Raw genomic sequence first — 24,220 nt, 5'->3', positions numbered from 1 at the left:
ATATATATATATATATATTACTTGTTTCAGTCATTTGGCTGCGGCCATGCTGGAGCACCGCCTTTAGTCGAGCAAATCGACCCTGGGACTTATTCTTTGTAAGCCCAGTACTTATTCTGTCGGTCTCTTTTGCCGAACTGCTGACGGGGACGTAAACACACCAGCATCGGTTGTCAAGCGATGTTGGGGGGACAAACACAGACGCCCAAACATATATACACACACATACATATATATATACATATATATGACAGGCTTCTTTCAGTTTCCGTCTACCAAATCCATGCACAAGGCATTGGTCAACCCGAGGCTATAGCAGAAGACACTTGCCCAAGATGCCACGCAGTGGGACTGAACCCGGAACTATGTGGTTGGTAAGCAAGCTACTTACCACACAGCCACTCCTGCAACTATATATATATATATATATATATATATATATAAAGAATTATAACAAAAAGTAAAAATCTGAAATTGCTTTGCTGTGTAATTTTGTTTTCAATGTAGCTGCAATGTTTTAACCCTTTAGCATTTAACTAGTCATGTCTGGCTCAAATATTCTACCTGATTTATGCTCAACTTCTCACATCTATCTTGCAATGTCATTCTAAAAATAACTAATCACATTTTCGAACTCTTGAAGGTACAAGATAATGCCTGAATAATTCAAAATGATGTAAGTAAAGAAACATTACGTTTGGCAGAATAATCTGAATACTAAAAGATTAAATTTGATAAACAAAATCTCAATTTCAAACAGAACCAGCGTAACTTACATATCTGCAGCAGTGCACATTATGTGTTTTTGAAATCGAAGAAAATATTTCCGTTTGAGTTAGTAATAATTCTCAGTGATACACTACACTCATAAACTTTAGATGTTCTTCAGCTTCAGTTAAATGCAGAAAGTAACTAAGGAACAATTCTTTTATGATCAGCTCTAGTTAACCAAACAGATAGCAAAAATATGGTGCCACTGTCAAGCAATGTCTGAGATACCCAGAGTAGTCCAAGTCTATAAACTCATCAATGGCAGAACATGTGTGTTTTTTTGTAAAACCATGGTCAAGTATCATGACAAAGAACAGTGGTGCTCTAGCTTAGTTAAACTGTACACAATAAAATCAACAGAGAATGAGAGTGTGTTGATGTACAATTTATTTTGTTACATTTGGTTATACACCACGAGGGTGAAAGCAATCGGCCAACTGGTGTTTCAGAAAAGTCTTACCTAACAGGAAGTCCCTTCACTGCAGACCAGCTCACTAGCTAGCCTGCAATGAAGTTCCTGTCTACAGTTTATCTGTTATAAGTTGTTGGGCAGTGCCCTACATATAGTTCCCCCAACAGAATTGTTGACTGTCATTGGAACTGGGAAAGCATTTTAGCCACCCTGCGTGTAGTAACTTGGCTGTTTGGTGACTATTCATTATCAAGGGTTAGTGTGATTTGCCTAGGGCAGCCCTTGTTTGGTGGTTGAGCTACTTGGAAGGGACTGTCAGTATCTAAATGGGCCAGTTTCAGTCTATCTATGGAAACCGTGTCTTGTCATCTGCCAATCAGGAGTTGGAACAATTTGTCTCCTGGACATATCACTTCATATGGCCCATCATAGGGTGACTGATGTGGTTTCTGACATGTGTCACGTCAAACAAACATGAACTTTGCCTTGCAGAGGTCACTTGGTATGGATGATTTAGGTGTACCATGTATTGATATGGGAATAGGACATAACTGGTTTTCACCACTTATAGCGTAATTAAGCTATACACAATAAAATCAACAGAGAATGAGAGTATGTTGATGTAGAATCTATTTTGCTACATTTGGTTATACAACATGAGGGCGAAAGCAATCAGCCGACTGGTGCTTCAAAGAAGTCCTGGCTAACTAGAAATCCCTTCACTGCAGACAAGCTCACTAGCTAACCCACAGTGAAGTTCCTGTCTACAGTTTGTCTGTTATAAGTCCTTGGGCACTGTCCTACAGTGCCATGATTACTGGTGAAACTAGGCCAGTGATAAAAGAATGGATATGTGGTGTCTTTCATTGTGTTCTATGCAAATCACAATAGATTGATAGTGTTTTAACTTATTATAGACTGGTCACAGTGTCTATAGTAGGATTAAGACAGTTTCTGATGCTATTAACATCCTCTGTTATACTATTATCAACAGGTTCTACTCTGACCTACTCCATTATCATCTTCTGTTCTATCTATACTATTATCAATCTCTGTTATAAACTACACTATTATCACCTTGTACTCTAACTTACATTATTATTAAACTCTGCTCTAACCTATACCAATATCAATTTCTACTATAATTGTACTTAATATCAACCTCTGCTCTAACCCATACATATTATAGACAATCTTTGTTCTTACCTCCACCACTATCAACCTCTACTCTAACCAACATTGTCACAGTCTACTGCTATTTTAGACTGTTCTATTGATTAGTACTACTTTAACACCTTCTTTTGCAGATTGCTGCTTCAACGTAGACTATTAAAAATCCTTTAATCTTTTCTACTAAAAGCTGGTGCTTTGATCTCTCCACCACTGTGAACAGTGATTTTTCATTGTTGCACTTATACTTCACCATCACAATAATCATTACTATTGCATTGCTACTATTTTCTCTCTCTTCATCACCACCATTATATTCATCACTAGTTTTTGTGTACTTGTCTTTCTCTGCTGGCACAGGTGGAATTGTTAGCAACTAGACCACGTCAAACCTAACTACAAAGGATTCTCTCGGAATCCTTTCATCTTTTACCTGAATAAACTCTATTTCACTAATTATTGATTTTTTTTTTCAGAAAAATTATTGGTATGACTAACAAGGAAACTAAATCTGTTCCATTTTATGGTTTATTCCTAGTTGCTTCTCTATTTTAAGTAAGGTCAAGATAGCATTCATAACTCATTACTGATTTTGATTTAAAAAGTAAATGACTGTTAATCCTTTAAAGAATAACAGCTGACATTATGTTGAATTATCTTATAGCAGCAGTTTGTAGCCTTGTTATAGCCTATTCTCTCTACCTTTGAGTTAGGTCTTAAAGGTGTGGTTAAACCCTGTAATTGGTTTAACTTTGCAATGGAACCTCTACACTTAATCCTGACTATTCCTGTTATTCTTTTAAGTCTTTATTTAACTATTTATAGTCTTCAGTCTCAGGTCAAACAGAAATATTTCCATTCGCATTTCTTTTTATTATTAATTATGAAGGCAATTAAGTAGAGGCCATCAATTAAAGTCTAAATTTAGTGACCATTATCGTTACTGCTGCAAGAGTGGAGAGTCAGTGATGCAGGAGAGAGAGAGAGAGAGAGAGAGCGAGAAAAGGTGGTTGGTGCTGGCTGGATATTTTAAATATAGTTTACAGTTTAAGTGCCTTTTGTGCATCACTCTCAGCAAAATCTACAAGTGCCTTTGTTGATATTTAATTTCATTAAACAAACCTCTAATTTAAATATAATAAATATCAGTAATATACTTTCTTCGTTTATTGGTTTCAGTCACTGGACTGCAGCCATGCTGGAGCACTGCATTCAGTGGTTTTAGTCAATTACTCTTTTACTCTTTACTCTTTTACTTGTTTCAGCCATTTGACTGTGGCCATGCTGCAGCACCGCCTTTTGTCAAGCAAATCGACCCCAGAACTTACTCTTTGTAAGCCTAGTACTTATTCTATCTGTCTCTTTTGCCGAACCGCTAAGTTACAGGGACGTAAACACACCAGCATCAGTTGTCAAGCGATGTTTGGGAGACAAACACAGACACACAGATATATACACACACACACACTTACCAAATCCACTCACAAGGCTTTGGTCAGCCCGAGGCTATAGCAGAAGACATTTTCCCAAGGTTCCATGTAGTGGGGATGAACCCGGAACCATGTGGTTGGCAAGCAAGCTACTTACCACACAGCCACTCCTGCGCCTATGCTTACCACACAGTGACTCCTGTGCCTATCTGGCTCCCATTCTGGTGGCACATAAAAAAACACCATCTGAATGTTGAAATAAGAAGGGGATTATATAAATCCCCTTCTTATTTCAAGCTAGTACTTCTTTTGCCAATTGATATTTTGTAAAATTGAATTGATATAAAAGGGTAAACACTCCCTTTGGTCATGAATGACCATGGGATTGCACCTAGAAAGTTACCCTCTGGGACACAAGTCTGGGCAAGGTTGCTTATGAAAGACCATCAGCCATGAATGTTATCCATGCCACGAATGTTATCCAAGGGAAAGGCACCAGTGACATTGTAAATCATTTCTACAGCTGAATGAACTGGAGCAACATAAAATAAAATGTATCGCTCAAGAACACAACACACAGCCTGGTCTGGGAATTGAACTCATTACCTCATGATTGTGAACCCAATGTTTTAACCACTAGTAAACCTAAACACATTCTAACATAGACACAATCTCATTCATATACATACACAATCACACAGAAAAACATGTGAGTTTGTGTGAATATCTTGAGGCAGATTTTTCTGTTGCCAACCCTTATCTGTTTCCAAGTAAGATTTATACATTTCCTCATGACCAGACATGTTTTCACAGATGATTGGAAACAAATAGCAATGTGAGTGACAACGACACCTGTTTATATTGATCACATGCCAAGAGTAGGAGGTACACACATAATATAATATTGTGTGTGTGTGTGTGTGTGTGTGTGTGTGTGTGTGTGTGTGTGTGTGTGTGTGTGAAGGCATGTAGCCTAGTAGTTCAGGTATTGCACTCATGATCACAAGATTGTGGGTTTGATTCCCTGACCAGAGATTGCATTGTGTTTTGGGGCAGAACACTTCATTTCACACTGTAAATGGACTGCATTGGACTGGCTTTCCTTTCAAGGATAATATGTTGTCAGTGGAGTGACATTATTTGAAAGCTGCAGCAATGTAATGAAGTGCATTGTGATCAAAGGTGATGAAGTGCATTGTCATCAAATTTCTTGGTAAATATATCCCTAAATCTCTGACAAAGAGGTTTCTGCAAAGTTTCTTTCTTCTACCAAAATTTTACTCTCAATATTATTCAACCCATGGCTCTGAAAGACAACACTTGCTCATTGCTTAAGATAGTGGGATCAAACATCCAAAGGCCTATTGTTGGGAATCTAACATGTTAACCACATGAATAGATCTGTACGTCTCTCCTTTCCTGTTAACAATTAGTATTTTTCCTGGTGTAAAGAAATCTTTATTATTGATAGCTTTCAATTTTTCCCTGTTTAACAGGAAACATTCTCCATCCCAAATTCACACATGAATGATTAACATTTAAAGGAGGAAGAGGAGCATTCATCTATGAAATCAGTTGCTCTAAGAAAACCCGTGGGAAAAAGGTTACAAGCCCTGCCTTTTCTCCTTTCACAAAAACCAAAAACAGCAATGGAGAAAAAATTGTTGTAGGATGAGAAAAAAATTTTTAGGCAGAATGTTTCTACTTATTGTAGTAATAATTTTAGTCCGTCTTCACAGTCTAAGTTCAAATTTCACCGAGGTCAACTTTGCCTTTAATTTTTTGGGGTTGATAAAATAAGTACTGTTGAACATTGGGGTTGGTATAGTTGACTTACCCTCTCACCAGAAATTGCTGGCCTTCTGCCAAAATTTGAAATCAGTTATTTTATAAAACACATGAACACTACAATTTCCAATGTATTATCATTTATGTATTGGAAACATGTTCCACTACATCCTCCAGCTAGCAAGCCAATAAGGAGCACCTCTCAGTATCACTTGAGTTGCTTAAAATTGCCTCCAAATTTCCCTCAAACCACATTCTAATGGGAAAAAAAAGAAGAAAAATGAAAAGAACAGGTGCTCTGTCTTAAAAAAATACAAGATTGTCAGCCTTTGATATCAACAGATACAAGATGATCACAGTGTTGCTACCTTTGATGTCAGTAAATGTTTGTTTGATGAAAATTATTTGGAAAATATTCTTGCCTATGGGGCTTTATCTTCTCGCATCTCTTACATAGGAAGTTTCTTTCCAGATTTCTCCCTCACAGCATGTTGACCTGCTTCTATCTGATCCACATTTTATTTACTCTAAAATTCTGAAAATTCAATAATTACTTCTCTAATTCACTGCCTCCCACAATTTTAATCGTGCACATTCACACGCTCCTCTGCATAGATGGTACCAGTCTTCATTCTGTTTATAGTATCACTTTTGCTTGGGAATTATCTCAAGGTGTTCAGTCTGCTTTCTTTTTCTCATGCTGGTTCTACAGGACTCTATTACTTTTGGTACTAGTACATAGAATATTTCACTAAATACTACCATCAGTATTTCTTCCTCATCATGGGTATGCCTCTTCCTTAGTTGGTTTTTCTGTCTCTTTATGTTCACCATGTGACCCTTTAATTAGATACATCATACTTCCAATTTTTATGGTAACATGGTCATCTTCCCAGTTTTCTTTACTGTATCTATAGGTTTTGAAATGCATTTTATCATCAATCTTGACATATTTCGTTTGCTGTTTTGTATTTCTTTTCTGTCTTTTTTTCTATGGTAATAGCTTATCAAAAATGGATTTTATTCTTCTTGCGAACATCAATTCTACAAGAGACTTCCTTGAATTTGTACTTGGATTGGAGGGTCACTCCATATGTTCTTAAGAAATTTGTCAGTGCTTCATCATTACTTAAATTCATTCCTCACTTTTCTTAACACTCTCTTAAAGGTTCCACAAATCTTTCTACCTGTCCATTTGACATCGGGTGGAGTGAGAATATGCATTATTGCATGCCTTTTACAGAAGTTTTTGAATTCATACCCAGAGAACTGTGTTCCATTGTCTGAAACCAGTGTGTCAGGGACACCATATCGTGCAAGCAATTCATGTAAGAACTTTATAATTGTCTTAGAGGTTGGTCTATAGCACCTGCAAACCTCTGGCCACTTAGTACAGCCATCCACTATGATTAGGTAGTAAGCGCCATTCATAGGACTTGTAATTGTTGTTAAAAATTTCCTCGTATCTTCTGTAATATGCAGGAAATGTAATATTCCTGGATTGTACATAAATTCAGAAATTGCATTAGCCACGCCATCTGATATAAATGAGCTAACTGGATTTTTGGACTTCACCGACTGTAACTCAGTTAATTGTTGTTGTAGTGTTTGTTTTTGCAACTTCTGTACTTGTTCCTGTTGCTTCTCTTGAAGCTGTACTATTGCAGCTAGTAGGTTTTCCATGATGCAGAAATTGTCAAATAACCTATGTGAGTTTTGAGCGCTCCTCGTCGCCAGATGTTATCTCCTTATGGATAAACAAATATACTGCAACAGTGTAATAACGATATAATCAAAACAAATGGCAGTAACCACATAGAATGTAGCAACAATCGTTTAAGAACAAACAATCCAACATTCTAACTCGAACTGTAAACTTTGTACTCCATCTTTGAACCATCAACATAAGAACTGTGAAACTAGCATGATGATTTTATAACTTACTTACTCAGGCCACTACTGTTTATATGTAGTGGTCCAGTCCATTCTTACCAGGTGGGGGTGTCATACTCAAATGCACGCACGCACACACACACACACACACACACACACACACACACACACACACACACACAAACACATATACATGAGAAATAAAGAAATAAGGATAAATGCACATTTCACAATTTATGGGTGTTTAGAACAACTATTGCAGGGCTCCAAGCATATGTCAAAGAAGCACAGAACTATACAACTATATCACCACATTTTCCATGTTCATGAATACAACTAACATCTTTATAAATGCAAAACTTAACTGTCTATAGTGATCTTTTATGCTGATGGCACATCGAGCTCATAAAGGAGCTTTTACTATCTTGCTTGTTATAGCAGCCAAGCCTTTGTAAAATCAATTTTCAAATAAAAGGAAGGACTCATTCAGAAATGTAGATGATAGGAAGGGGTGCAGGGTACATTGAAAGCTGCGCTTCAAAGTTTCAGCTTCTACTTTTAGAACCAGAAAATGTTTCAATGCTGAACAGCTGCTGACCTTCCATACAGCAAAGTGTGACACAGTTTAGTGTTCTATTTATATATCTGAAACATGGGAAAACTGCTATGTATATAATATAAACAGTTTGCATCCACCCACACTTTTAGAGAAGGCTATCTGATTGTTAATTAGTAATTCTTCATTCATCAAAATACTACACTCATTAGCCATCTGTACCTCTCCCCATGATCTGACACTACTCTCTCCTGCTCAACAATGGTTCCTACTACCCTCAACTAGCAAGATGGGTTCCACATTGACTATAGCTCCCTTGATACACTTAAATATTCTCTCTTTTCCCTTCTCTTCTTTCTCCTCTCTCTCTTCCCTTCTCTTCTTGCCCCTCACTCCCTCTCTTTCTCCCCTTTTCTCCATGTCTCCATCATCCCGTCTCTCCTTGTCTCTCTCTCCCCCTTCCCTTTCCTCCCCTCTTTCCATCTCTCTCCCTCTCTCCTATCTTCTCTCTCACTCTCTTTCTCAAAACATCATACTTTTTGCTAAACCTTCCTTTCTCACTTGAAATGCAACTTTCTGAAACTCACACCTCAACTTACAGTTTCCTTCTACTTATGAATCTAGAGAAATTTGAGTTAAATTAACAGTACTGACTATGCTGGCCTTAAAAAACCTACATAGACTGTTGGCATTTCCTCTCTACCTTGCAATGGTGAGAATAGGGGCTATTCACCATGCATCTGTGCATATATGCACTGGTCGGAGCAAGATTTTTTTAAAACGAAGACCAACAGATACCCATGCATGTAGCCTCGCTCTGTGCCACTGACATTTATCAAAAGGAAAAGCCACTGACTTAGACCAGTATAGCTTGGCACAAGTGTTGTCAGAATGCAAAGAACCAGAACAAACACCACATCATGCTTCATTCTCTGGCAGTTCTACCAATCTAATGTTCACAATTGATACTTTTTTATTGATTGACCCCCAAAAGGAGAAAAGGCAAAGTTGACCTCAGGTGGATATGAACCCAGAGAGCGGAAAGTCAAAGTAGAAACTCTGAATCATTCTATTCAGTACTCTAACAAGTCTGCCAATTACCTACCAAATCTATTATTATTAAGGTGGCAAGATGGCAGAATTGTTAGCATGCCAAACAAAATGCTTCATGGCATTTTTTTCATCTTTATGTTCTAAGTTCAGTCATCTTTGTTTTTCATATTTTCAAGGTGAATAAAATAAGTACAAACTGAGCACTGGCATCAATGTAATCGATTGGCTCCTTGCCACAAATTTCAGGCTTTGTGCATATAGTAGAAAGAATTACCATTATTACTAAGATGACAGATTGGTTAGCATATTGAACAAAGTGCTTAGTGGCATTACTTTTGACTTATATTCTAAGATCAAGTTTCACCAAGTTGACTTTGCTTTTGATTCTTTCAGGGTTGATAAGATACTGTACTAGCCAAGTACTGGGGGTCCTGATGTAATCAACTAGCTTCCTCCTCCTAAAATTTCCTGGTGTTGGACAAAAATTTGAAATTTTGTTGTTTCTCCTTATCTTGTAGCTATAAAACTGATATCAAGACAGAACTACGAAAATATAGTCTTTGATCCATTCTAAGAACTAATGCCTCATCCTATGATTATCTTATGAATGTTCAGCTTGTCTGTAAATCTTTCATCTTTTAGGTATTAAATCATCCCTGACAATTCTAAGAATGTTCATATTTATAAAAGAATTTGTATTTTCATTTATTTATATATATATTTATTTATTATGCTTCCAAAATGTCTTTAGACTTATGAATTCACAGTTTAAATTCTGAATTTAATTTATATTCTTTACATATATATATATATATATATATATATATATTCACTGGTTTCTGACATTGCACTGAGGCCATGCTAGGGCACTGCCTTCAAGAGTTTAGCTGATGCCATTTTTATTTATTTTGATGCGTAATACTTTTGTGTTCATCTTCATTTATTTAACTGTTAAGTTATGGAACAAGCACATGCACACACATTATACATCAAGTTTCCATATAGTTTCTGTCTATTATATCTTACTTACAAACCATTGGTTGACCCAAGTCTATTGTGGAAGACATTTGTCCAAAGTGCCAACAGTAGATCTAAACCTAAAACCACAGGATTGCAAAGCAAACTTCTTAACTATACAACTATAAAAGCAGAAATTCTACAAATTGCACCTCCCCAGTAAAATTTGATGTCTTCACCGCTCAATACTTCTTAATTTGAATATTTGCAATTATCTGCATATTTTTCCCATTCAGGTGACAACAGCTGCAAGTGTCCGTCTGCTAGACATCTGTTTCATATAGCCATATCTCACTATTAGCAAATAACATTTTCTTCTCTCTAAATATCAACGAAAGTTTACCTGCCTCCTATTTGTTTCAATAATTGAAATGAATGAATGCATTTAAATGTATATACATAGAGTCTGCTATGAATGGAGAGGACCGGATTGAGTTTGGTCCATTGAATGAGTCATGTTTGAATGCAATTAAAAGAAATATACCCAGCCATCAGAGTTGTTGGCTGGTGTATGGCAGAGAGATTTACTGAGTTGGCATAAATTTGATGGTCAAGTTCTGATGTAAGCACATACTAAAACCCCTCATAACTTTTTTATTCTTACAAATGAAGAATCTTACCTGTGTGATGATGATGACAATGATGATGATGTTCATTTACAACCATCATGTGATGTCTAGACAAGAGTATATTTTCTCTCTCTCTCTCGCTCACTCACACACAAACACACACACATGCATTCACAAATGTTGGACTTCTTTCAGTTTCCATCTACCAAAATAAGGCTTTGGTCAACTCAGGGCTATAGTATGAGATACTTGACTAAGGTATTGCATAGTGGAGCTGAACCTGAGGCCACATGCCTGGAAAGTAATCTTCTTAACTATTCACCCATGCCTGTATCCATGTTCTGTATAACGTAGTCTTAGAGACATTATGTATGCAAGAATAAATGAGATGGTTGTACTGTTTTTTATCATATGTCCGTCTGATTAGTAATGACTTGGAGTTACATCACCCTTCTATTCACTGTGTTAAACTCTTCTACTATGAAGTTATATAAAAAAAAATTTTGTATGCCTCTTGTAATTTAATATTTATCTAGAATTATCGTCTTTTATTCTTTTCAGTCGACAGAGATATGTTTTGGGTGACACAGCCATGAAAAGGATGGCACAAGCATCTGTATTGCTGTATGGTGTTGGTGGTCTGGGAATTGAAATTGGTAAGGAGTCTCACATTATTCTCTTCTTTATGTTTTTCTTCCTTGTTTCTTTTTTTGATTTTGGGACCATGTCCCTGTTATGTCTACTCATGTGGAAGTAATAAAGAAATTAGATTATTATATTTGTTGTTGTATAGTTCACTTCTCAGAGCTCTTGATTTTACTTGCTTCAGCTAATTTTGTAACAGTGAACAACAACCTGTTATCAAGGATCTTACAGAGTCTTCTTCCATGATACTTAACATCCAAGTACAAATCTCAAAATCCTCGGTCCACAATAAAGCAGTTTTCTGCGCATGTTCTACCTTCATGTCAATCCCATTTTCTCTAACAAATTTCTCAAACCTAGTTGTTAAATACTCCTTATGCTCTTATAATTACTGGGACAATAGTTTCTTCATTGTCTACATTCACGGGGGCTTTTACTTCTCAATTTTTTCTAGTTCTTTATCATCCACTCATACATTCTCAGGTATGACAATATCTATGATCTTGGTTTACTTCATCATTTTATCAAATACAACAATGTCTGGTCCCTAAGCATCAATCACCTAATCTTAATGGATTGTAAAATCCCACAAGACCGTATACTCATCATTCTCAGTGACACCTGGTTTATAATTGTGACATTTCAATGTCCTTTCAAAATGTACATGTCATCCAATCTCCCATGAGCATGCATAGCTACATTATCATACTTCCTTTTGAACCAGTTTACTATACTCTTCCACAATATGTGAGACTGTTTCATTTTGACGCTACTCATCCTATAAAGGGATGATTCAATACTCTTATATATTTGTAACTTATTGTAATTTGTTCTTAAAACTTGTCCCTGAATACTGCATATCAGTGTATCAGTGCATCCTTTCAGATCACTATCCCTTAGCCACCTCCAGATGTTGGCATTGCCTTCCCTTCCATATCTTTGAAGTATTGCCCATGCATCACTTTCACTTTCCAGTTGTTCAATCTTTGCACTTCATCTTGTTAGATTCTTTTGGGTGTGTCACATTTTCACTAGGTATCATGTTGCTCTTTCTAACGGCAACAATCAAAGGTTTCATCTGCTATTTGATGTACCATGCCAAACTGTTTTCCTCATTGACAACACAGCTCTTGTATTCTATGAGCCCACTTCATTCCTTGTTTCTAGACATATACAATCTACATCACTTTTAAAGTGCAGTTCTATGTTCATCGTCATCACTTTCCTGGTCTTTCTATCCATTTCTTCAAGCTTATTCTTTGTCTATTTAACAACACCTGTGCCATATTGCATTAAAGAGACTGCCCATGTATTTATTGCTTAATCAATTTGAATACTAAAGTCCCAAGGAAAGGTGGTACCTTTATTTTCTACTACTTTGATAATCTTATGTTCCTGTCAGTTCTTCTCACATATGAATCGAAACTGACAGCATATGAACCAGTGCAAATACTGACTAAGTCTATCATGGCAATTAATATATTCGTTTGAGGTTAACATAAAGCATCCAGAAATGAGTTGATAATTTTTTTTCTCTGGATGTACCATAAAAGCAGCAAGGAAGATCAGCATCAATTTTAAGAATGTTTGTTTAATAATTTCTTGTGGCAGGCTCTGATTCTGATATCATTATTATTAATATCATCCAGCTCTCAGCTAAGTCCATTGTAAATATTATCCCCATCTATTCCATTGGCCTGAAAGGGCAAGCAGCTTTATCTGTCTGGTGGTCTTGAAAGAGATTGTGTGGTAGACAAGATTAAATGGGATAAAGACAGATTCGTGTTCCCCTTCGGCCATTCCCTCATCAACTTTACAAATTTCTTCTTGAAAAGAGAAATAAGGTTGTTGAAAAGAGTGATTAGCATGGTCTAAGTAAACAGGCCTGCTCTGAGCATGTGCCTGTGATTAGAGAAGGTTAAGTCTTAGTGGTCAATCTAACCACGATTTCTGTGCAGCTTTCACAAATAGCTCTTAGAGGTATCACCACTTTTACAGAATTTTTCTTTATTTGAATTTTTGGTTTTTGTTATTTCTCTTGTTTACAGTAAATAGTTTTGAATACAATGCAGTAATTAGTACTACTAGCTCAGCCTTTGGTGATCTGATATAGCTATCAACAGTTGACCAATCCCATCAAATTCATTGTGGCTGGCAGTAGTAGTTGTAGTGTTCATTCTATTTCCTAAAGATTATTAGTGGGGAGTAAGTGAAATAAGTACAACTAGGAATCAATGAAACCAGGGTAACATAGTGATTCTATCAGAAGTTTCACATTTTAGTTTACAATATTTACTGTACCAGTATGAATGGATAAGCAAATATCATAATCTGTCTTTTTACTGGCATGGATTGGACAGTTTGACAGGAGTTGACAGGTTGGGGAACTACATCAGATCCTGTCAAACCAGCCAACCCATGCCAGTATAGAAGATGGACATTAACAGAGGAGGAGTAGGATGATGATGACAATGACATCCATTCATGCTGGAGAATGGAGCTATGATGATGATGTTGATATTGGTGTTTTGAATGGTAGTGATGATGATAATGGTGATGATTATAACAATGGCAGTATGGGAATATCACTGGCATTTGTAATTTTTCAACGAATTGCCAGTCCCACATTTCTCCATCATTAAAAAATTCTCAGATTCCACTGCATGCAATACAGAAGAACCTTGTCTGGTTTGCCATTACCATGGTGAAGTAGAAATTGCAAAATATTTCAGCTATCTCAGTTATGCATATTTACTGCATGTAAGTGGCAGCAGTGTTGGATTGTAACCGTGTTTGTTCTAACTACTACAAGCTACTGTTATATGTCAGCTGTCTCTTGTTAAAGTATTCTCTTTCTTCTTATACACAAACATGTTTATTTTATATATTATATTAATCACTAATGATAGTTGTTGCTGCTCTTCCTAATCTCAAGTTAGTCACTTAGTATGGCCTACTTCCTGCTTATATTATCATTATAATCTCAATCACTTGAAATAGAGCTCCTGGTTTGCCTGAAAGTTCTTATTCATTTTGTATTTACTCTTTTTACTAAAGCATCATTTTCTTTTTCTTTCATGTTAAACAGAAACTAAATGTGACTTTTTCTTTTGATTTACTTTGGTTTAAGCTGAAAGTCAGTTGTTTGTCAACCAAGTGTATTTTTACACCCTGCAATGTCTGGTGAGGACAATGACTTGGTAGGAGTATATATGAGTTTGCATTGGTATAAATACATTGTGAGAGACTGGTGAAAGGAAGACAAAATGGTAAATGAATTAGGTGTAGGCTTGAGAGAATTTCGAAAAGGTGGAGTTAGAAGAATTTTCAGGAAGTAAACATGCAGATAAAATGATTCAGTATTGTGGTGCATAGTAGTATACTTGCCAAAAAAAAAAAAAAGAAAATATATTGGTGATAACAGTGTTACTGACAATGATGATGATGATGTGGTAGAACCATACAAGATGGCATCAAAAAGTTCCCGGGCTAGTTCTGTAGCATGCCAACAGACGGCAATATACAGTGAGAGTTTGCAGTGACCTTCATGCGGCGGTGTGTTGAGTAACATCACTGTGTTTATGGAGCAAGTTGTGAAATTTGTATTTTTGTGATCACATGTACACTGTAGTCTGCGTTTTTGTCATGGACAGGAACAAAGAGCTAATGTAAAATTTTACATTAAACTTGGGAAGTCTGCTACAAAGACATTGAGCATGCTTAAGCAAACTTACAGTGATGAAGCAATGAGTCATACACAATGTTACAAGTAGCATGGGCACATCAAAAGCAGAAGAACATCTCTGGAAGATGATGAGCTATCTGGAGGATCTGCCATGAGTGTCACCTTGAAAATGTGGTATTGTGCATTAAGAATTAATCCCCTAGGGCCAGACTATCAATCGATAATTCTACTGTAATGTTTTGAAGCAATTGAGGGATGACATTCGGCAAAAGCGAATGTGGAGTGCAAAGAGTTGGATTCTTCACCGAGCTCTCCTCACTCGTGATTTTGTCACCAAAAACAACATGGCATCACTTCTGCACCCACCCTATTTGCCAGATTTAGCACCTGCAGACTTCCATCTCTTACCCAAGATGAAAATGCTGCTCAAAGGTTGCCATTTTAATACCGTTGTTGAGATCCAGAGCAAAACACAGAAGGTCCTTAATTCGCCTGTGGAAAACGACTTCCCGACCGGATTCCAAAAGCGGCAGGAATGCTGAAGCCTGTGTATTGCTGCACAAGGTGACTATTTCAAAGGCGATGATGCTAAAACTTAAGGTAGATAAGTTATTTTTTTTATTAAACATAACTAGCTGGGAACCTTTTGATACCAACTTGTAAGTGTTGGAAAAATGCTTGTTTTGGCTCTTTATATTCTGAGTTCATATCCTGCTGAGATCGACTTTGTCTTTCATCTTTTCAGGGTTGATAAAATAAAGTACCAGTCAAGTACTAGGGTTGCTGGTATTGATTAAAACCCTCCTCTCAAAATTCCTGGCCTTGTGCCTAAATAACAAAAAACATTATTATTATTATCATAGTGGATTGACAGATATTACATCAAATAATATGTTGAGTGGTATTTCTTGCAGCTCTCTTTGTTCTGAGTTCAAATCCCACTGAGGTAAACTTTGCCTTTCATCATTTCGAAGTTGATAAAATTAATATTACTTGAACAGTGGGGTTGACATAATCAACTAATCCCTTTCCCTACAAATTTCAGACCTTGTGCCTATGGTAGAAATTATTATTATTATCATTATTATTATTATTATTATTATTATTATTATTATTATTACTATTATTATTATTATTAATGTGACTAGCTGGCAGAATCATTGGCATGCTGGACGAAATGCTTAGCAGTATTTCGCCTGTCACTATGTTCTGAGTTTAAATTCTGCCGAGGTCGACTTTGCCTTTCATCCTTTCAGGGTCAGTAAATTAAGTACCTGTGAAACACTGGGGTCAATGAAATCAACTAGTTCCCTTCCCCAAAATTTCAGGCCTTGTGTCTTTAGTAGAAAGGATTATTATTGTCACATGGTATATCATACCACATATATGGTATACCATGTTTCATGGTATATCCCTGTCACAAATTTGCTTCTTTATTGTTCCTGTAATTATATTTCTTTTCTTTTGTTTTTCAGCTAAAAACATAGTTCTTGCTGGAATCAAAGTAAGTTTTTATTGTTGTTACTATAACTACTATTGCTGCTGCTACTAATACTATTACTACTACTTTTTTTACTGTTTCTCACTGAGCAGTCTGTTCTGGTTATTAACTTGATATTAGCCACAACATCACTATATGACACCTATGTCATTACTGTGTATATTATTTGTGTCTTGTTGAGTTGTTGGAGTTGTCTTTCAGACCCATTGTTGTTATTATTATTGTAAATTCTGTGGTTTATTTTCTTGTCATTTCTTTACAGAAATGAAGTTCTGAATAAATGCCATTTAACAATGTAAAGCCAGAAAAAAAATTACTGAATGTGTTTACATTTGACAAGACCTTACTAAAAATGAAATAATTTGTAATAAGAAGTTACCATAGCTTTTATGAAGACCTTTCCAGTCCACGTTAATAACTGTGATGATGTCACAAATAGATTTATATTAATTATCTCTATCTGCAACTAATGCAAGTTTAAGTCATACATAAGAATAGTCATATCTCTTCAACTGCTTTGGTCCTTTCTCTCACACATTAATCCCTTATCCCCTAGAATAAAGCTTCTCCCTCAGGGCTCATAGTCTTTCGAGCTGTATGGCAACCTCACTAGTGCTAGTGCCATGAAAAAAGCCCCCAGTACATGCTGTAAAGTGGTTGCAAGGACATCCAGCTATAGAAACCATGCCAAGTAGACAGTGAAGCATGATGCACTCCATGGGCCCATTGGATCTTGTCAAAGCATTCAACCCTTGCTATGGAACACAGAGTGTAAAACAAGGCCAACGATGACAATGATGATGCTGGTGCTGGTGCTCTTTATTGACTACATAAAGATAACAAGTTTCACTAGCCACATGCAGCAGCAATGAATCTTCTTTCATAATTTTTTTTCAGATTCTAAACTCCAACACACTGAACCAGTGAGAGAAGGTCTATATGATTGCTCCTAGAAATAAACACCCAGATCTCCCTCAAATTACACTATACTGCAGATGTTAACAAACTGTAGGTTGTGGCATTTTAGTGTGTTGCCTGTAATTTCTAAGAGATGTCACAAAATTAAGTCAAATCTGATAAATTCTTAAAAATCTTTAGCTTGGAACCATATTTGAGATTTGACAACATTGAGTATAATGAAACACACTACTTGTTACATGCAATATGGTGTTACCTTTTTTTAAATACAGTATTTAAATAGTTTTGTCTCCTTGTTTCTCCCACTTATTATGAGAATTTGAGTATTTATAAATTTGTTATGAATTATTCAAGTCTTTTCTGAAAACCAAAGTGGAAACCAATCAATAGTTGGGTGTTAAGTGAAGGGTAACTTTTTGCTAACAAATTCTAAAATATGTGTGATCATGAGTATTGACACCATATGTAGCTGAGTTCATATCTATGGTATTTGGCACTACACTTTTCTGGTATTTTTTTTAACCCCTGTAACACTGCATTAGATTTAAGTGTGCTGAAAGATTTTTTTGACAAATATAATGTTAGTGGCAGGATTTGAAACTTAAAAGCTTAGTTGTCCTTTTTTTTATTTAAAATTAAAGAACAGTTGAACAATTTTCCCTGCAGCAAAAGAAACTGTTCCTCTCCCTTCCTTTCAGTTTCTTTAATATTCTATCATCATTATTGTTTGTTTTGTTTTTACAACTCTTGCTTCTCCAATACTTACAATGTCAATAGTATTTATATACTTTAATTTTTTTTTTTTCTTTTGTAAATAAACAAAACTGCAAATAATTTATTTCATGCCAGGGGAATTTGCAAGGTCATCTGATTTTTGTCAGAATAGTAAAACAGAAATTAAAATAATTGGGATGAAATGATGATGATGACAATGATTACTAACATCACCACCACCACAACAACAACAATGATTTTCTTAAACATATTCTCAAATGTTTAAATTTCTAAATATGGTATTTAAGACCACCATGTGTTTTCTCTTGTTGATATTTATGGCAAGGTATTGCTTTATATCAGCCAATGGTTAATGGGAAAGGAGATGTCATTGAGTGCAGTAGCCAGATTTTACACTCGATAACACACCATATCTTGACAATAAACTGATAGTTTTATCGATACTATGTGTAAAATGCACACTACAGCAATAAAATATAATGGTATATAAGCAAGCTGTGACACTGTAGCACATAGAATCTAGTTTTGTACTACATGCAGTAACACAACAACCAGAAAAGGATATGGTAGACATATAAGGTATTATTTAGCAGCAACCTTTATAAAAATGGTCAATAACTATTAATAGGTTATTGGATAGCCACTAAAAGCTTTTGTATTAAATGCCGGATCAGCCTGGGAGGGACCAACATTGTTCAGGTTGTGTACTGCAGTCAGAGGGAGACATCTGAATGAAGAATTAATAGAGTTACAACAATAACTGGGAATTGAGCTTGTGTTATACCAGATTGTTGAGAAGTGTATTTCTGTAATTCTCTCTAAGATTGAGCTAATAAAAGAGCTTATGAGGTTGCACAACTTGCTAGAAACAACAGCTACATCTCCCTTGAATTATATCCTACCATCCTAAGCATAGCATCTCAGGATCATAATATGGCCTTGAGTACTTTGTTCATTAGAAAAAGATGAGATAGTCACAGTTGGAATGCTTTTGATCATAGGTTTGTTTGATGAAGGTTGACCTGGTACTAAACAGTAACAGTAATTCTCAAGAAGACCTAGAAAAAGCAGTCAAAACCCCTACAAACGACACCTACTTTTAAAAAATGGCACTTTAAAGAATGGTCCTTGGTACCCTAAAATGATAGCTTGTTAACAGCTGGAGTTTCTTTGATCAGAGGTCTGTTAGGTCAGAGTTGGCTTCAGGTTAACAACAGCTCTAACAATCAGTATTGTATGCGCCACACATAGATTCATATATACATACACTATATATATATATATATATATATATATATATAGTTCAAATTTACAGAAAACAAGATGAAGACAGGTGAGGGAACAACAAGAAGGTGTATTAGTTTGATGCTTGGGAAGAATGGAAATGTCTTTGACATTTCGAGCGAAATGCTCTTCAGCAGAAAGGGTTGAGAGTAAAAAAAAATGGAAAGAGAACAAGAAAATGGAGAGAGAAAAAAATGTGTAGGGAATAATGGTTTAACATGATGAAATGACCCAAATATATATATATATATATATATCATCATCATCATTTAATGTCCATTGTCCATGCTGGCATGGGTTGGATCATTTGATGAGGCTGGAAGGCTGCACCAGTCTGATTTGGTATGGTTTTCTCCAGCTGGATGCCCTTCCTAACACCAACGGTTGCTTTTACATGCCACCAGCATGAGTGCCATCTGCGTGACACCAGTATCTGCTGCAACTGGGATTTTGCTTGGCTTGATGGGTCTTCTTCTCAAGTACAACATAATACCAAAGGTCTTGGTCACTGCCTCCGTAAGGCCTAACACTTGAAAGGAACTCAGACACTTTGCCTCCATGAGGCCCAACACTCAAAAGGTGCTCTTTACGTGTCACTGGCACAAGTACCAGTTAGGTGACACCAGCAGTGGTCATGACTACAATTTCACTTGGCTTGATGGATCTTCTCGAGCACAGAATAATGCCAAAGATCTCGGTCACTAGTCATTGCCTCTGTGAGGCTCAAATTTTGAAGATCATGCTTCCCATGTCTTCCTGGGTCTACCTCTACCACAGGTTCTCTCCACAGTTCGAGATCAGCACTTCTTTATATGGCTGTCCTTGTCAATATGCATCACATGACTATACCCATGCAGTCGCCTCTCTTGCACACCACATCTGATTCCTCTTATGTGTAACTTTTCTCTCAAGATGCTTACACTCTGTCAAACATGCACACTGACATTGAACATCCACCGAAGCATACTGGTTTCATTTATTTCAAGCCTATGCATGTCATTGGCTGTCACAGCCCATGTTTCACTGCTACATATCATAGCTCTTCACTCACAGGCATCATACAAACTGCCTTTCACTCTGAGAGAGAGGCCCCCTGTTGCCAGTAGAGGTAGGAGCTCTCTGACCTTTTCCCATGAGTATATATATATATATATATATATATATATATATATATATATAATCATCACCATTATTTAACATCTGCATTCCATGCTGGCATGGGGTGGATGGTTTGACTGAGGACTGGCAAGCCAGGAGGCTGTACCAGGCTCCAATCTGATGTAAGGTTTCTATAGCTGGATGCCCTTCCTAACGCCAACCATTCCAAGAGTGTAGTGGGTGCTTTTTACGTGCCACCAGCACAGAAGCCAGTCTGGCAGCACTAATATTGGCCATGTTCAAATGATGCCATTTAAGTGCCACTGGTACAGGTGCCAGTCGGGAAGTACTGGCATCAGCCAGGACAACAATTTCACTTGACTCAACGGGTCTTCTCAAGCACAGTATATTGCTCGATGATTGAAGGGTACTCTTAAATGGGCCAGTTATGCAACACTGGCATAGGCCATGACAATGATCTCACCCGGCTTGCTGGATCTTCTCAAGTACTGCATATCTCCAAAGGTCTAGGTCACTTGTTATGGCCTTTGTAAGGCCCAAAGTTCAAAGGTTATGCTTCACCATCTCATCCCAGGTCTTCCTAGGTCTACCTCTTCCACAGGTTCCCTTCACTGTTTGGGTGTGACTCTTCACACAGCTATTTTCATCCATACATAACAGATGATCATACCAGTGCAGTTGTCTCTCTTGCACACCACATCTGATGCTTCTTATGTTCGACTCTTCTCTCAGAGTGCTTACACTCTGTCATGTATGCACATTGACATTACACATCCAGCAGAGCATACTAGCTTCATTTCTTTCAAACCTGTGCATGTCCTCAGCTGTCACAGCCTATGTTTCCCTTCCATGTAGCATAGACGTTTGCACACATGCATCATACAGTCTACCTTTCACTTTGAACAAAAGGCCCTTTGTTACCAACAGAGGTAGGAGCTCTTTGAACTTTGCCCAGGCTATACTTAGTCTAGTAGCTACATTCTCAGAGTGTTCACCTCTGCTACTGATTTGGTCACCTAGGTAATGGAAGCTATCACCTAGTTCTGATTCTTTTCTCCTGGCATGTGATGGAAGCTGTTTTCTGCACATTTTCAGTGTTTATTGCCCCTGTGCATCTGCCACACACAAAAACTATCTTCCCAGTTAACCTTCCTTTGATATTGCTGCACCTCTTATGTGTCTATAGCTTACAATGGGTACATCTTATGGAGTTTCTACCTATGCCTTTTCTACAGATCAAGCAGGGCCATCTGCTTGAAGAGACTTGTGGTTTGTCTGCCTTTCTACTTGCTAAGACTTTGGTTTTTGCTAGATTGATTTTAAGGCCCTTCAATTTTAGACCTTGATTCCACACCTGAAATTTCTCCTCTAGTCCTGAGTAATGCAGCTTTTATTATTGACATGAAGAAATTGCATTAGCATTAATACATTCTTGTTTTTTTTTTATTAATGACATAATGAAAAAAGAAACTTATTAATTTAATTTTATTGTTTCATTGTTCTTGGTATTAATGATGAAGTATTGTTGAAATACTGTTGTTGCCTACAAGCCTTTAGACTTCTAAACAGAATTTGGTTCCTATGTTTTCAAATGTTGTTATTGTTGAATTCCAGGTAAGCTCTGATTGGTTAGACTCATGTTCCAGTTATGACCACCATGACTTTTTCTTTTTCTGTTTTTTAATCACACTAGATATATAAGACTTTGTTATCTGGTATGACCTATAATTTTTTATAATAAGTAATGTTGTGATGACATATAAAGGATATTTGGCTGATATTTTTAGTAGGTTAGACAAGGTAGTAGCTCCATTGTCAAGTCAAGTTTTTAAAAAATATTGTAAGATCATCCCTGATATTATAAATAATTTATAAAGAGTAAAAGCTATAGATTGTGTCTCCTGTGGTGAGAAAATTATGAAATCGGAGCGGTAAAGGAGTATATCATTAGGTCAGAGAGTAAATATATGCTGAGACAGAAATGTTGAGATCTCACACCGAGTAAGAGCTGAGTGGAAAGTGCTTGCTTTGATTAAAGATGTGTTCAAAGCACAGCTGGTCAAGACTCTACATGACAATCTCTTCTAGAGCACTGTCATACCTGCATTCTTATATGCAAGGGAGATATAGACTTCTGTGGAAAGGAAGAACAACAACAAGCTAAGGCACAGATGATCATGGAAAGATCCATGTTAGGAATACTATTTGGGGAGCATATCTGAAACAAGGTAATTTGAAAATGGGTGAAGTGATTGGTTTAATCATGAAATACCAAAAATACAAGTTCTGCTGGGTTGGACATGTTGGAAGGCTGACAAACAAGTGGACTTGTGCAGTTGTTGAATGGTATCTAAGAGATCAGGACAGACCATGCATAAAATTTCCAAGATGATATGAAATGATATAATGTAACAGTGAGGGCCCAAGCAGAAGAGAAAGGTACTCTCAAGGGAATTATGGTAGCACATTGTGATCAGTAATGTAGACAGTCATCTGATAGTCTGGTTAAAAAAAGTGATCTATAAGTATATTAACATTATTATTTTCAACATTAGTCTTGCTTTGTGCTTTTTACACACTCAATCCCATCCATACCTCATATGTATTTTTTTTTTCATTAACATTGAAGAAATATTCCATCTCTTTGTAGTGTTGGGACAAATTGACTTTATCACAAAAAAAAAAAAAAAGCATGTCTGAAATCTCGTGTAATTTCCTCACACCTTGAAAACTTATACTTGTTATCTGATTTTCAACATGTATATATGTATACACACACACACACACACACACATATACATATATATATATAGCATCTGACCTTCAATTTTCATATATATATATATACACATATATATATATACACATATATACACACACATATGCATGCATAGTATTATAAATGCCACTATCATGAATATTTATCTGTGATCTACCAGTTGGAGTGACTTTCCTTTAGGTTTAACAACTGACTTGATGTAATTTCCTCATGTTGGACATAACTGAAGTGGAAAGATTAAACAAGATATACAACAAGATGCAGATATAAACTAATATTTACATTGTAATCTCTTTATGAGTATATAAACATGCTTAGTCATGCTATGATAGCTGGTGTGTGGTGAACAAAATAATTAACCTTAGTTGAAGTTGTTAAATTTATCATCACATTCTGTACATAACAATATGTTCTTAAGCTTCTTTTGACACCTAATTGAAGGATAATGATGCAGTTATAGTTAGATTTGAAATCACATTAGTCTAGTTCCTGGTCACATACTCTCATTAGTTTAGATTTTAACACCAAACAATCTTCACAGTAAGTGCTTCTCAAACACTGTGAAGATTGTTTGGTGTTAAAACACTGTGTGGCATCTTGGGCAAGTGTCTTCTACTGTGGCCTTAGGCTAACCAAAGCCTTGTGAGTGGATTTGGTAGATGGAAGCTGAAAGAAGCTTATTGTGTGTGTATGTGTGTGTATGTGTGTGTGTGTCTCTGTGTCTTTGTTCCCCACCATTGCTTGACAACTGCTGTTAGGTTGTTTACATCCTTGTGACTTAGCAGTTTGGTAAAAGGGACCAGTAGAATAAGCACTAGGCTTTAAAAAAAAAGTACTCGGATCAATTCATTCAAGTAAAATTTTGAATGAGTGAAACAATTGAAAGAGTAAAAGA

The 24,220-nt window shown here is 36.4% G+C and overlaps 1 protein-coding gene across 1 annotated transcript in view; it reads left to right on the top strand.

Moving 5' to 3' along the window:
• Nucleotides 1-24,220, top strand: part of LOC115215515 (ubiquitin-like modifier-activating enzyme 6) — a 393,428-nt gene that overhangs the window by 168,355 nt on the left and 200,853 nt on the right. The window contains exons 3-4 of the mRNA XM_029784689.2: nt 11,221-11,315; nt 16,465-16,493. Of these exons, the coding sequence (XP_029640549.1) occupies nt 11,221-11,315; nt 16,465-16,493 (124 nt within the window). The remainder of the gene's footprint in view (nt 1-11,220; nt 11,316-16,464; nt 16,494-24,220) is intronic.

The sequence above is a fragment of the Octopus sinensis genome, linkage group LG9 (assembly GCF_006345805.1).
Source record: "Octopus sinensis linkage group LG9, ASM634580v1, whole genome shotgun sequence".
NCBI classification, from domain to species: domain Eukaryota; kingdom Metazoa; phylum Mollusca; class Cephalopoda; order Octopoda; family Octopodidae; genus Octopus; species Octopus sinensis.
This window is presented reverse-complemented; position numbering and strand designations above follow the sequence as displayed.